Genomic DNA, 15142 nt, shown 5'->3' on the forward strand with positions numbered 1-15142 from the left:
ATTAGTAACTGTGGTAATCTCTAAAGGTAAAGGTAAAGGTACTTTATTTGTCACATACATGTAGCGAAATTCATTCTCTGCATTTAACCCATCCCTCAAGGGAGCAGTGGGCAGCCAATGACAGCGCCCGGGGACCAACTCCAGATCTGAGCCAGTGCCTTGATCAAGGGCACTGCCTGGAGAACCTAGTACATGTTTTTGATGGCTGAAGATCTCTGGCTGTAGTTCCGCTCACAGTTGAGTAGGCGGTCCTTTATGTGACACAGGACACATTCCTGTTTTCACTGCTATCGGAATGTGGACACATAAACCTAGACCACCTCCGAATGCGGTTTTAGTGACCAGATCTCAATGCGTCCGGAGAGTGTTTTCACCTGTACTTAGAGCTGTCCACTTGATGGGATTTTACTATCAGGTCGATCTGACCGTTAACCTTTTGTCCTATGACTAACATTGTCTCCACATGCTATTTCATCTCAATAAATGAATTATTTTTAGTGGTAACCTTTTGTGTCATCTTTATTTCCGTCTTCAGATCACAGAGCTGTTAGACGATGAGAAGTGTGAGGCCGAATGTGAAGAGCTGCCTCAGGACGGAGAGGAGGGTCCTGCCTCCTCTGACTCACCACAACACACACACACTGATGAAAGCCCCACAGCCAGGTGAGATGCATAACTACTTTATCTTATATAAGACAGTTAATTTTTTTTTTTTTTTTTTTTTGAGCTGGTTGATCCCTAAGTGAGGATGTCATTCAACAGAGGTCCCAAACTGGACTTTAAAACCATGACATTGCAGTTACATTGTATTTAGTTGATTATCTGCTGCTTTTCTCACTCTGATTTACACTGATTTTATTTGATGTGTCATGGACGAGTTATAATAACGTCCCATCACTGTCTTACGGCATTCATATCATGGGCCCTATCTTGCACCCGGTACAGCACAAAGCCCGACGCGAGTGTCTTTGCTAGTTTAAGACCCGTCCAGCGCCCGCGTCGTTTAAATAGCAAATGCACCTGCACCCATCTTTGCGCCCATGGGCGTGCTGGTCTTACAGGGAGGTGTGTTCAGATGAATTATTGGCATATTGCTATCTTGAGGCAGCGAGAAATGATCGCGCCATTGACCAACAAAAACCTGGTCTAAACTCAATTGCGCATCATTTCATTGTTATTTTAACAGTGAATTAATAAAATGCGCCTAGGCTCGTGCACAGCACGCGCACACTATGCTTGTTACACACACACACAGGGACGCGCAGCAGCACACAAATTATATAGATTACAAATAAAAATATTACGGTGCAAATCAGCCATTGTAATAGCAAAGGTACAAACGTGCCTGGCTTTTAAAGGGAAATGGAGATGACATGCCCAAAACACACCTATGAATTAATGAAGACGCTAAGTACAACCCCCGCACGGACCCTTTTTTTCAACCGTCGAACTAGCAAAAGTGGATTTGGAAACGCCCTAAACGCACCTGCGCCATGCGCTTCACGCCGTGTGCTTATATCATTAAAATAGGGCCCAATATCTCTAAACTTTTCAAGAGTTTTCCTACATTTAGAGGTTATTTACTTAATGTTGAATATTTTTCAGTAGCTAAGCTCATAGCTGCCAACACTCCCGTTTTTCCTGGGTTTCTCACGTTTTTTAGCCCTATCTCCCGGACACCTCCCGCTTTATTTCTCCCGGGAAACTCCCGTAATTTGCATGGCCCAAACTCCTTTTATAAATAATCAGACCAATATGTTTGTCTAATGTTGACCAATTGCCAGATCTTGTATGAAGCGCATCCTATTCACACAATCCACACACCTTATACAATTTTCAATACTTTTGTCACCTCAACCTGGCAACCTATAAACCAGTTGCGCAGTTGATCTCTGCGCAAGCTTCGCAAAAAGTTCAGACCCGAAAGCAAGCCGATAAGAAAGGCAGGTGAAGGTGGTGTTCCCACAAAGAAATCGAAATATAGCTGTAAATTTCAACAGTGTTGGGGCGCAACAATTTACATGCATCTTACCTAGTCATATCGACAACCTCCACGCTTATTGTAAGGTGTGTCGCATTGATTTTAATGTAGCGCACGGGGGGGAAAATGACATTACCCAGCACATTAAAACACAGCAGCACCATCGCGCAGAAGCACATGAGGGCACACGGGCGATTTCATCCTTCATCATGAAAGAACAGACAGAGGCAGAAAAAGTGAAGCAAGCTGAACTCAAGATGGCAATGTTGGTAGCACAGACTTACAGTACACTTAACAGGACCCCCCCTTTCCACACCCCCACCCCAGAGCTTAGGCTAGTAGGTAGGGTTACACTGCTTTCGTAGTACTTGGACAGGGTTATTAGAAAGACTATAAATAAGCCATAAATAACCTTGTTGACTGGTGTCACCTCAACTGATGAAATGTATAGCTTCTATATGTATTTATTAGTGTATACTCACTAAATGTTCTGTGGCTTTGTCAAATATAAATACAGTAACTTCCAGAAGATGCTGGGAAGTAGTGACAGGAAATCTGACAACATACAGTATGAGTAGTCTACGATGTTTTCTATGTGTATTAGTTGTGTGTTAAGATAAATGTTAAAATGAATGTAATCTCTAAACAGCATTCCAGATTCAAATTATGATACACTAATTGTTTAAAAAAGAAAAAGTCTCCCCACACTTGAGTCATCTGTTCTGATTTTTTCACATCATAGTCGCTCGACCAACGTATTGACAAAACAATCATCCAAAATGTTTGTTAATTCGTTTTCATGGTCCTGCTCACAGCTATTTCGATTTGATGGCACTAAAAGATGCAGAGCTTGTGTTCTGACCTGTTAATGTTTTGTAGCTAGTGACCAATCAGAAGGCAAAGGTCTGACACCCATGCAGACGCTCACGTACGCAGGATAATAAGGCTACACTGAGGAACCAAAGGTCAATCCCCCTGCAGGAACATGAAGTTCTTCTCAGGTTCTTCTCATCTGTTGGTCTCCTTTTAACTTGTTTACTGAGCACTAGACCCTGACTACTGTATATAGACACCTACACATTTACACTTAAAGGGAACAGTGAGGGTGTATCAGTTCGACATGCACAGAGGAGCTGATAATACTGATGAGAAAGAGTTGAAGAGTTGCTCACATTTTTTGTTAGTTAAATTTATCGGAGAGTAGAGAAACTCAAAAATGTTTTGACCCTGGTACGGGAAGCATAGTTTAAGTCATACTGCTAATGTGTGTTTTAGTCTTGTTTGAATCAAACTATCACTTTATTATGTCTTCAGTTAAGAACACATAACATCACAGTATTTTGACTAAAGCCACGGGTGTGCTGTGCAGATAAACTCATGTCAGGACAAAACACAAGGAAGTGAGTAAGTAAAGATTTATTTATAGAGCGCGTTTCAAAACAAAATTTGCAAAGTGCTTCACAATTAAAGCTATAGCGTGGAATATCAAAGAGGCAGGACAGGAACAAACACAAGACAACATCAACAAAAGAGAAAAAAGCGAGGGAATATTAGTGAGTTTTGAGAAGTAAAAAAAAAAAATTATCTGATAGTGAGAGGTAAAAAGGTTTTAATTTGAGATGAAAACCGCCAAATTACTCGCTCGAAGTATATACACTTCAAGTTATTCAAAATGAATTAAGACAGAGTTAATAATAATAATAATAATAATAATAATAATAATAATAATAATGCAAATGGACTTGTTAGCTCAAAATTACCGATTCATTATGTGAAAACAAATAACCTCAACTCTTCAACCAGCTTTACGGTCGAACACGTCTGACAAATGTTCTATTTTATTATTTAAATTTGCATGGATATCTGTGTCCAGCTTCCACAGTGGTTTACGTGTCCAATTCGAATGAAGCTGAATGAAGATAAAGACGTGTGTGTGTGTGTGTGTGTGTGTGTGTGTGTGTGTGTGTGTGTGTGTGGGGGGGGGGGGGGGGTCATGCTGCTAGTCGTGCCTCACTGGCCTTTAAGATGATTACAGACAGTAATCCATAATCCACATACACACACATACAGTTTCTTACACCATACACAAGTCTAAATCATGCCCACATGACTGAGGGGGTGTTAGATGCAGAAAATGATTTTAATTAAACGATGCTGGCCAGACTTTTTTTTTTATCCTAAGTCTCATGTGATTGTTTTATTTAGGATTAAATCTCTTTTAGCTGTGGTTAGCCTGCAGCCATCATCCCTGTGACCTTGTCTAACCGGTGTCTGGTCTGGGGGATTATTGCTGTATTTGTAGACCCCGGAGTCGACAGCCAAGATTACAAAGCCATTTATATAATGTAGGCTCAGAGTTTAAAGAATACATTCTTTTAATGGCAAAAAATATTGAGCAGTCTTGATGTTTAAGCATTTAGTCTCATTGCTTATCTGACCTAAAATGAAAGAATATGTATGCTTGCTGTGTTTTATGTGGAAAACCTACTTGTTTTACTTCTGGCTCCACGTGTAACAAACTTCAGACGTGCACCTAATAGCCGGGACACACTTAGCCAATTATCGGCCGTTAGACAGTCTGGCGAGGTCAGTGACGCAAATCTGTTCGGTGTGTCCCGTACCGTCATCAGTCTGGGGGGCTGTCGGCGTTCATTTTGGCCAACCTGACATGTTCAGTCGCCGGCAGGGCAGTCGGGACTCACCCGGAAATGGGGAGCGGAATGAGGTGACTAGAGTCTCAAAATCTGACGAAAATCTTTTAAACTGACCTTTGTTGAGCTGAAATGAAGACAGATTCAGCAACTGCATGGCCTATTTCTCGCTTAAAATGTTTTCAGAAACACGTTTCAGTGAACTATTTTAGTACAATAACGGCCGCCATGACAGTCTGGCTTTGAATTTCTGGAGAAAACAAACCCATGTGATGCGTTCGTCCAATTAGCTGCCGGTTTTCATTTCCTGAGCAACAATACAGATTAGCGCCGCCTGCTGTCTCGTCTCGTCTTTTTGGTGTGTTCTGTGGCACTTTTTGGACCAAACGGGGAGACTGATCATTTCGACTGGCTTTTCTGTCAACGGTCGGCCGTCTGGTCAGTGTGTAAGCAGCTTAAAGCTCAGTCATTCCAGCACAGCCTACAGAGATGATCAGTTATTAAAAAAAAAAAATTCTGATCCTACATCAAGTGTGGGGGTGTGGCCTTGACCAACTGCCACTTTGCTTGTTTGAAAGCTATGATGTTTCTCTCTCATGGGTGGGCCAAATTCTCTGGGCGGGCAAAGCAGGGAAAGTGGCGGTAACCTATGACCTCATAAGGAGAAGATTCCAGATTGGCCCATCTGGCAGAGCAGGATACCCAGTGCTCGGTTTACACCTATCACCATTTCTAGCCACTGGGGGACCATATGCAGGCTGGGGGAACACATATTAATGTTAAAAAAAAAAAGTGAAATTTGCATGCCATGGGACCTTTTTAAGATGTGAGAACCTGTGAATTTTGGGCATTTTTAAATTGTTACAGCTCTATAGTACTTATGTTTAAAAAAAAGAAGTGGCTTGATGGTTAACGGTGAAGTAGGGGATTTGAATTGCGGGGGTATTTTGGCGACGATAATGTTATTAGTGTTGTAAGTTAGCAGTAGACTTAATTAACCCGACCCAGGGTGAGTCTGATGAAAACTGATGAGTCTGCCCGGTTCAGCTAAGAGATTTTCGCATTGCACAGCATTGTGAACGAACAATCTCAGAGATTACATTATTTTCTGCCTGTGTTTAGAAGTGGTGAATGTAGGCTACAGCTCACAGCAACTTAATACTATATAGCGTTGGCAAATGGCTTTTTATTGAGTTTCTTCTTAGCGAAATAATAGACACTGAAAAGCGTAGGGCCTTTTTTTTCACCAATCTTATTCCAAACAACTGTCGCAATGTTCCTTTCAGCTTTCTGCTCGTGCTCCAGGAAAGTGAAGAAAAGTTAGTTTGGTATATCCAGCAATCATGTAGCTAAATTTGCCACCAACCATGCCCCCAAACACGGACACACACGCTTTATTAGATAGGTTTAAAGTACTCTTGAAAAATTTGATGATTAAGTGTACAAGTGCATTTTTTACTCAAAACTCCATGATTGTTTTGACAATAGATCAGTGTTTCATGTGTACATCAGTTATTCTCTGACACATAACTGGTTGTGTCAATTCTGAAACGGAGAGAAAGTTCCCGTCTAGTGACTCAACATTAACTGTAGCTGAGTTGTTTGCCTAGCACTTGACAGACAGGTCTGTACTCTGTGGCTGTTGCAGTGCTTGCTTAATAGACTCTGACAGCCAACACACACACACACACACACACACACACACACACACACACACACACATACACACACTTTACATGCTGACAGCCTCTGCTCATTTCAAATCTATATATAATCCCTGGTATTTGTCTTCTGATCTCTCTGCTTCCCCTGTTTCTACATCTGTCTTCCACTCTGCTTATATCCTCTCTCTCTGTTTAAAGTATTTTTCTTGAGGCCACTGAAATATCCTGGCAGGCTGAGAAAGAGGACTCTTGGGATGCACTCCTGGCCCCGGTGAGAAAGAGCAGAAGAAAGAGGGATGGATTAATGAAGGGAACAGAAAATCATAGGGCAGAGAAGGGCCGTGAGGCAACAAGGAGAGGGTGGGAGAATTGGAAAGTGTCCCTACTTGTGAACGACTTATTGGTTTTAAGACCTCTGGAAAGAAAAGGTCAACCCAGAAGATTGCATTTAAACACATTATAAAACACTTGACTTCAATTTTGTCCTCGAGTAAGAGCCTTCCAGCCTTCATTCTTGCTAGTCATTTCTCACCATTACAAGCATCACACCATCCTGGCATGCCTGTCTTGACGTATGTGCCGACTCGTGTTGCAGATAACCAATATTGCACTTCCTTCTCGATGAATCCCTTTTATGAGATTTTTCTTCCTGTTATTTTTATGTGGCTTTGGAAATGATTAATATCCCACTGTGACACTACACAGTTCTGGATAACTCTGTTCTATTTGTAGCAAATATATGTGCACTACTCTTCTCTAGGTCAAGTACATTTGCTTTTTTCATGGGAAGTACCTGATAATTCATGCACATGTAAACACAGAACAAAAGCAATAATTTACTTTTATTGCTTGTCACACTGTAAGAGATCTGTGTCAGACTGTACAATATTAATTTGAGGCATGTTAGATTATGGGAGGAATGCGTAGTGAACAATAGCGGTACAATGTAAACGGAAACATTCGTTGACAAACTCCCACAGACGCATGCGACGGTGAAATGGTGATTTATCCCTTTAAATGTGAATAAACGACAAATTGCTCCTCATAACCGCTGAAAACTGTAAAAAAATCAAACCCAAAGTCCAATTATTATGGACGCTATCGGACATTAAGCGTCTCTGCTTCACATTTTCAGCAGGGTTGACTCTCCACGGTTCTCATGGGCTTTATAAGTCCTAACGTGAAAAAGCTTAACGTGGTTTGATGTACCTAAACAACGATCAGTTGTGATCACCAAATTTCTCTCTCATATTGCTCCTCATAACTACTGAAAACTGTCAAAAAATCTAACCCAAAGTCCAATTGTAATGGACGTTGTCTGACATTAGGCGTTTCTGCTTCATTAGATTTAGATCATTCACTTTTGTTCTTTTCTTTTTGACGACGTAGTTAAGGCAGCAGGTGTGTGTTGCTTAGGCGGCCGCCCTAACTGCGAAGTGCTTCGGGAAACCCTGGCAGAGGCATGTCATCAGCCCATGTCATCCATCTGCGACAGTCTTATGTTTTAAAAATGCAGCAAAGCAATAAACAAGCTTTGATAGTGTTGCTGACACTTGTAGCTCACTTCAGTTGTCAAATTTAAACCCTTTTCCATAATGTAGGTAGTTCTATGAACCCAGAAAGTGATTCATTAAGATTTCGGATTAAGATTTGAAATATTTTTTGAAACTCAAGCAAGTCAGCACAAACCCCACAGCAGTGGCTGAAAGGATAATGGGCTTTTGGTTGGTTCTTCTGTTATAAATTGTTACCTTTTGATAGCTGACCTCATTTTATTGTGACACTGAACACAGGGATACATACTGTATTTCAGCATTGCATATGGTACCTTTAAAACTCAAGGCATCCATTCTTCTTTGTTATGGTTAGCTATATTAAGAAGTCCTCCCTCTCTTTCCTTCTGTTTGTCTCACATCATTCCCTCCTTTTCCTGCCTTCCTCACCCTTCACTTCCAGATTGTGTCGAGGCCTGGACTCCTGCATTGGGCACAATGTGTAACATGATATACTAACTGACCTAGATAGCACCACTCACCACGTGTGCTATCAGTTCTCACCAACAGTTATTGTACAGCTGTCCTATCTGGCTTTCTAAGGAGCACTATCGTCCCTAAACCATCACGGAAAAAGATTTTATTTTTATTGTCCGCACACACGCTGCTGAATCCTCCTTGTGTCAATACGTTGCCACTGTAGTTTCTTTGTTAGTCGCAGACGATAAAGTTAAATTTTGAGATTAGGGTTTGGCCATACTAATAAAAATACCAGCAAGGACAAATCAATATCAAACTTTAGCCAAATCTAGTTGATGATTAACAACTAAAGTTGCATATTTCATTTCATTTCATTTATTTTTATTTGAACAAAAAAAAAAAAAAAAAAAAAATATATATATATATATATATATATATATATATATACACACACACACACACACACACACACACACACACACACACACACATACAGTTTGTACCCATATATATAGATACACATATGCTTACAAACCCATGCACACAAACACCCACACACACACATAGATACACAACACACATACATACACACACACACACACCCACGCACACACACAACAATAAGTGTGTAGTAACACACAACGGGAAAAAAAAATACATACAGTGCTTACAACTAATATTAAAAATACTATTGCAATTTCAAAAAAAAATAGTCCGAAAAGGAGCAGGAGGAAGCCGAAGCTTGTAATGTTTCCTACCCCTCATTCACCCCAATTCGTTTTCTTCATTCATCATACATTCCCTCACGATTCAAATCCTTTGTTCATCTATCTACATCGTAGGTAAGTCAACAACATTTTCGCAATCCATCACCGTAACAATCCGCACCCCAACACACCGTCATCTCTCTGCCTCTTCATATCCTTTTAATAAAGTGGTTTTTTATAACTTTTTAAACATATCATTTATTCTTTCTTTCCTTGAGGAATTTCTGGAATGTCGGAGAGTTAAGAAAGGTCTCACCCACACTCAAAAGAATTTTAAAATAAAACTCTTAAAGGACGTCAGGGAAGGTTTTTTTTAAAAATCAGTAACTCCCTCGAAAAAAACACAATATACCACATTTTACTTAATTTAATTTATTTGTTGTATTGCATTGTAATTTATAATGTACAATGGTTATACAAACCCCAATTCCAATGAAGTTGGGAAGTTATCTAAAATGTTGTGAACTACAAAGACAAGATATTTAATGTTCAAACTGATAAACTTTGTTTGAACGACTTCAGTTGCTCAGTAGTCTGGAGTCTCCATTGTTGTATTTTGCGCTTCATAATGTGCCCCACATTTTCATTGGGAGACAGGTCTGGACTGCAGGCTGGCCAGTCTAGTACCCACACTCTTTTACTACGAAGCCACGCTGTTGTAACACGTGCAGCTTAGCATTGTCTTGCTGAAATAAGCAGGGACGTGCCTGAAAAAGACGTTGCTTGGATGGAAGCATATGTTGCTCCAACACCTCTATGTGTACCTTTCAGCATTAATGGTGCCTTCACAGATGTGCAAGTTACCCATGCCATGGGCACTAACACACCCCCATAACATCACAGATGCTGGGTTTTCTTTGTGCTGATAAAAATCTAGATGGTCGTTTTCCTTTTTGGCCCGGAGAACATGATGTCCATGATTTCCAAAAACAATTTGAAATGTGGACTTGTCAGACCACAGCACACTTTTCCACTTTGCATCAGTCCATCTCAGATGAGCTTGGGCCCAGAGAAGCCGGCGGGTTTCTGGGTGTTGCATGGTAGAGTTTTAACTTGCAGTGCCGCCTGAGGGATCGAAATTCTTTGCAATTGTACATTCAATTCAATTCAATTCAATTTTATTTATAGTATCAAATCATAACAAAAGTTATCTCGAGACACTTTACAGATAGAGTAGGTCTAGACCACACTCTAAAATTCCAAAACCCCAACAATTACAGTAATTCCCTCAAGAGCAAGCATTAGCAGTGGCTATCCCTACATTGAGAAACGTTGTTCTCAAACTATTGGACAATTTGCTTACAGGTGTCAAAAATGGTCTAACCGAATGCCTCATAGAGTCAGTCGGTGGTTGAAACGCCGTTAAACATTAGTGCATTAAATTGCAGTTATCCATAGCAAATAGGGCTGCAAATAACCGTTTGTTTCATTATTAATTCTGTTGATTATTGTTTAATAAAGAACAGTTCATATCCCAAAAGTATTTGATTTACAATTATATGAAATGGGTAAAAGCAGCAAATTCTCACATTAGAGTTGCTGGGACTTGCAAAATGTTCTGTTTGATAAATAAACAATAAATCACTTTTAAAAATTGTTGGGCAATACTTTTTTTTATCAAATTAATTAATCATCTAATCATTTCAGCTAAATTAGCCACAGTTCTTTACAGTAAAGCTTACACTTATGGGAAAAACAGACCTAACATTTATTTAACCTCCCTAGAAATGGAAAATACTGTGTTTATAGAGTGCACAAAATGGTGTAATTCTGTAAGTGTAGTCATTTTTCTTGGTATGTTTTGCTTAAGCAAGAGCCACATTGTCTTGAATTGAAGTACCACTAAATCTTGCCAGGAGTAAGAGCCATTGTGTGGTTATTTTCCTTTTGTATAGTATTGGCTTATTCTTGTGTATACCGATAATATTGACTTTTACTCAACAGTTGTGTGTTACCACTATTTAAATATTCTTTAGTGGGCACCATGCCACTGAGGCTCCCGCGCAAAGACACTTAACAAATCTTGTCCCGTGTCCTACAGGAAGATGCCAAACATCCTTGAAAGCATCTTAAAATGGAATTTTTTCTATAATATCTTCTGATAAAACAAGATGTCCGTGAAGGTTCTCAGTCATCCAGGTTATGTTCTGAGCAGCACCTCTGAAGCAGCTGGTAACACACAGTTAAAAGATTAATTTGATTTAGATTGGAACAACTCATCAAGTATTCTCAGGTTATTCTGTTTGTGTTCTTTGTCTTCATCACTTCTCTTTGTGATATCGCTTTGTTAAACTATTTTATCAAAGCCCTTTTTGATCAGCTTCTCTTTCTAGTGCTTGGTAAAACCTTGTATCATCTCCAGCATGATATCGTTTTTTACTTTGATTTGAAGAAAGTTGACCTGATGTCTAATCTTGTTGGAAACACACTTGCTTACTCACAGAGAAACATTATGAGGACAAAAGGAACTAAAACTAGTTTCCTCGGGAGTGACGTAGACACAGATATAACTGTGAAATGCATATTTGAAATACATTAATTCATTTGAATACCCCTCTCACTCTTTTCTGTATTGCTTTTTCTCTGTTGCTGTTTTACTTTCTCCTTCTTTCCTACTCTTTTGCTTATGTTCATACTTTCCACTCTGTGTCATTTCATACTCTGCTAAGGTCTTTAGGTATCACTGTCGCTCGTCTCAATAATTTGTTAAATGTATTGATGCCTTTATTTGTCTGAGAAAAAGCTCAAGGGGTGATATAAAAGACACAGGTGTGTGTTTCTGTGATCACGTGCATCTTGCACATGCGTGTGTGAGCGAGTGTGCGCACACCATTAAACAGACCACTAGTCCGGCTTGAGTTTATATCACTACTGAGTGGACCAGAAAAATCAATCCTCCCTCCCCCTTTCTGCCTCGTGATTGGCTCGCAGAAGTCCTTCCCTTTTTCCAATTGGCTCCCAACTTCAGCCCCTCCCATCTCATCGGTGCTCCCGGAGGTTGTTGCCTGGTTACATCAGAAGCTCATATATTTGAGCAGAGCCCTGGATGTTTACTGCAGCACTTTTACAGACAGTGCAGACTGAGACAACCTCACACACACTCATTTAAGAACACACACACCGGTTCAGAGGACGCCACAGAATGCACCCAGGCAATACTCTGCTGCTAGACCTGCTGGCACTGTCGCTGACACCTCAAAGTGCTCAACTGCAATAACCACCTACTGGATACAAGGCTGACCTACAGACCGACCCGCTTTTGACAGAGAAGAAATCTGAAGGAGAGACCAAGATTCCCAGCTGGTTACGGCTCCTACAGGAGATGTGTCAAGTGGTTAACAGGCAAAAACAAGGAGACCAAAATCGTGCTGAGTCTGGTTCAAAGTCAAGCCGACTTCTCTGCAGGTTTTGAAAAATAAATAACAGACTGGACTTTAATAACCTAAGCTGACCGCACTGGGCAGAAACAGTCTACCAGACACCTTCAGGCTGATTAAAAAAAAAAAAAAAAAAAACTGAGACAAAACAAAAAGGACCGAACACAGTGAGAGAAAACACAGCTGGGAAAATGAGAATGGCCTGTGACATTCTGCTGCAGAGGTAAACATCAGGGTTATGTAACTTCTCTAGTCTGACTGGATAAATGATTGGATGGATGGACGAACTAGAATGTGAAAGAGGAAAAAGGGCAGGAAATTTGATGAATTAAGTGGATTAATTAACAAAAGAATTAGAAGTGGAAAGTTAGGAGAATGAATCGGCTTGTGAATGAATTACCGGAAACCTTCATGTTAAGTGATGTAATACCTTTTTATTATGAATGGAGGAATGGAGGGAAATGAGATTGGATTGTGTTTTCTTGCTCATTGTTTTGTTACCAAGCAGAGATGAAAGAGAATAGAGAGACAAGAGGAAGTCTGTGTCTTTTCTTGTACAGGAATCGAAACCGAGCAGATGAAGAGAAAGGGATCATGGCATTACTTAATAGCTGATATTGTGTTATGCAATCTAAGTATAAAAAAAGAGCAGCGTCTGGCAGAGGATGTGTCAGCATTTTGCTACGTGGAGGGGCAGAAATGGCACTTGTCCCCTTTTAATAAGTATTCCCTCAATCAAATATACTGTTTTTATTATATCTAAGGCATGAAAGTGGGTGCACTCATGATGGGAGTAAGTCACATTTGTTGGCAGTTTCTTAAGAAGCTCTTAGCAATTAATTTGAGAAATATAACAAAATATTTCATAGTCCACTATCGCTGAAATGATTGGTCAATGAATTGACAGAAAATGTTATTTAATACGTGAAGAGTAATGTTCTGGGATGTCATTTATAAACGTGGCGTACGCACAAACGGGGCTAAAAATGTGCGTACGCCACTTCCTACGCAAAGGTTGTGATTTATAAAAAAGAAAAAAAACTTGATGGCAGAATATGCAGCCCTCCACGCAAACTCTGACCCATGCATACGCACATTTTGGAGACGATGGGAATTTGAGACGCAGATGGTGAGGTGGTGAACTGAAGTCAGACTGCAGAAAGTAAATGTGGGAATAACGATTACTCATTATATTTTCAAGTATTGATGCCTCACGCAAATTTTTTCATTCCATATCATCCACTTTATTATGAAGATATATAAAGCTAGCAGTGTTATTTTCACTGAGTGATAACTGTTACATGAACACCTTGTAAAATCCAACTCAAATCTTAAATGAAAATTCTTTAGGATAGCATCAAATACCCTAGCATTAGATAACTGCAGAACACAGGTAAATAATTAAATGTGTGTCTTTAATACTGTGCATATATCATCAAATGTCAAAGTCTGGAAATACAGCCGTTAAGCTCTCGCGTAATTGTTACACTTAATGTCCTTGTTATCGGTCCAAACTTTAATAATGCATGAAGAAAAGTAGTAAGCCTATTAGGCTTTCGTATTTTGGCAAGGTGTTAACAATCACAAATCGTTGTAAAGATATAAATACTGCCGTGACAACCGTGCGTAATGCTTCACGGTGGCACTGCTGGCACTGCAGGAGGACTAACCCCCAATGGAAGAATCGGGAGAGAAAGAGACTTCAGGGACCATGACGATGACTGGCTAACATGCCGATTTAAATTCCCTAAAGCTGCGCTCTTGGATCTATGTACTGAAGTGGGTCCAGTAGAGAAGGCAACGCGCAAGAACTGTGCCATCCCGGTCCAAATACAGGTCCTCGCCACTCTGGGGGAAACCGGCTGTTTCCTGAGGAAAATGGCAGACTGCTAAGTGTTTTGTATAAATAATAAAATAATCCTCAACTATCACCAAGGCTTGTTTACACTGCGTGAACAGGCCGAAATTATAATTCAATTTGCAGCAGTTCACCAGCGTCTGAGAAGTTTTTTGCTTTTTCCCCGCCAGTCGTCATGATTCGGCGTAATGAAAGAATAACTGCCAGGTTCATTAACATAGTGATCAGCATTCATAAGGTGCTTTGCATTGACTATTTATGGTTAACAATGGGCGTGTACAGTAGGGTTGGCTACCGGGTACCGATTGAACATTGCTTACAGATATTTTTTGCGTACGCCATTTTTGGCTTTTGGGCATACGTACACTTTTAGTAATGATCCTACGCACAGTTTTATAAGTGTGTGTGTGTGTGTGTGTGTGTGTGTGTGTGTGTGTGTGTGTGTGTGTGTGTGTGTGTGTGTGTGTGTGTGTGTGTGTGTGTGTGTGTGTGTGTGTGTGGGGTAGGACTTTCCGTGGGTGGATGCGTAGACTGCAGCAATTTGTAGTACCTCCCAGCCAGAGCAAAGTCAGGTTTGCTGACAACAGCACCTCTCTGAAATCACAACTAACCTCAAACTCACCTTACACACTATCCATCACATAAAAACACATAAGCAGTAAAATATTTATTTCTCTCTCTTACACACACATCTCCACTGACCACACAAAGTTCCTGTTATTTTATTTTGTTAATTTATTTCAATTCTGAGATGTTTTTGTTGTAGCCTCTTTCAGTTGAGACGAGGCCGCTGATACCACAGCACATCCTTTCAGCTCTGCAGTAAATACGTTTGGGAACTGATACTCTTGGCCTATACAGTATATGTGAT

The 15142-nt window shown here is 40.2% G+C and overlaps 1 protein-coding gene across 5 annotated transcripts in view; it reads left to right on the forward strand.

The window, feature by feature from the left end:
• The window catches only part of fam13b (family with sequence similarity 13 member B), a 77963-nt gene that overhangs the window by 37144 nt on the left and 25677 nt on the right, over positions 1–15142 (forward strand). For all 5 annotated transcript variants that reach the window (XM_028589019.1, XM_028589024.1, XM_028589023.1 and 2 more), the window contains exon 7: positions 536–663. In XM_028589019.1, coding sequence (XP_028444820.1) covers positions 536–663 — 128 coding nt within the window. The remainder of the gene's footprint in view (positions 1–535; positions 664–15142) is intronic.

This window comes from Perca flavescens, chromosome 10, assembly GCF_004354835.1.
Source record: "Perca flavescens isolate YP-PL-M2 chromosome 10, PFLA_1.0, whole genome shotgun sequence".
NCBI classification, from domain to species: Eukaryota; Metazoa; Chordata; class Actinopteri; order Perciformes; family Percidae; genus Perca; species Perca flavescens.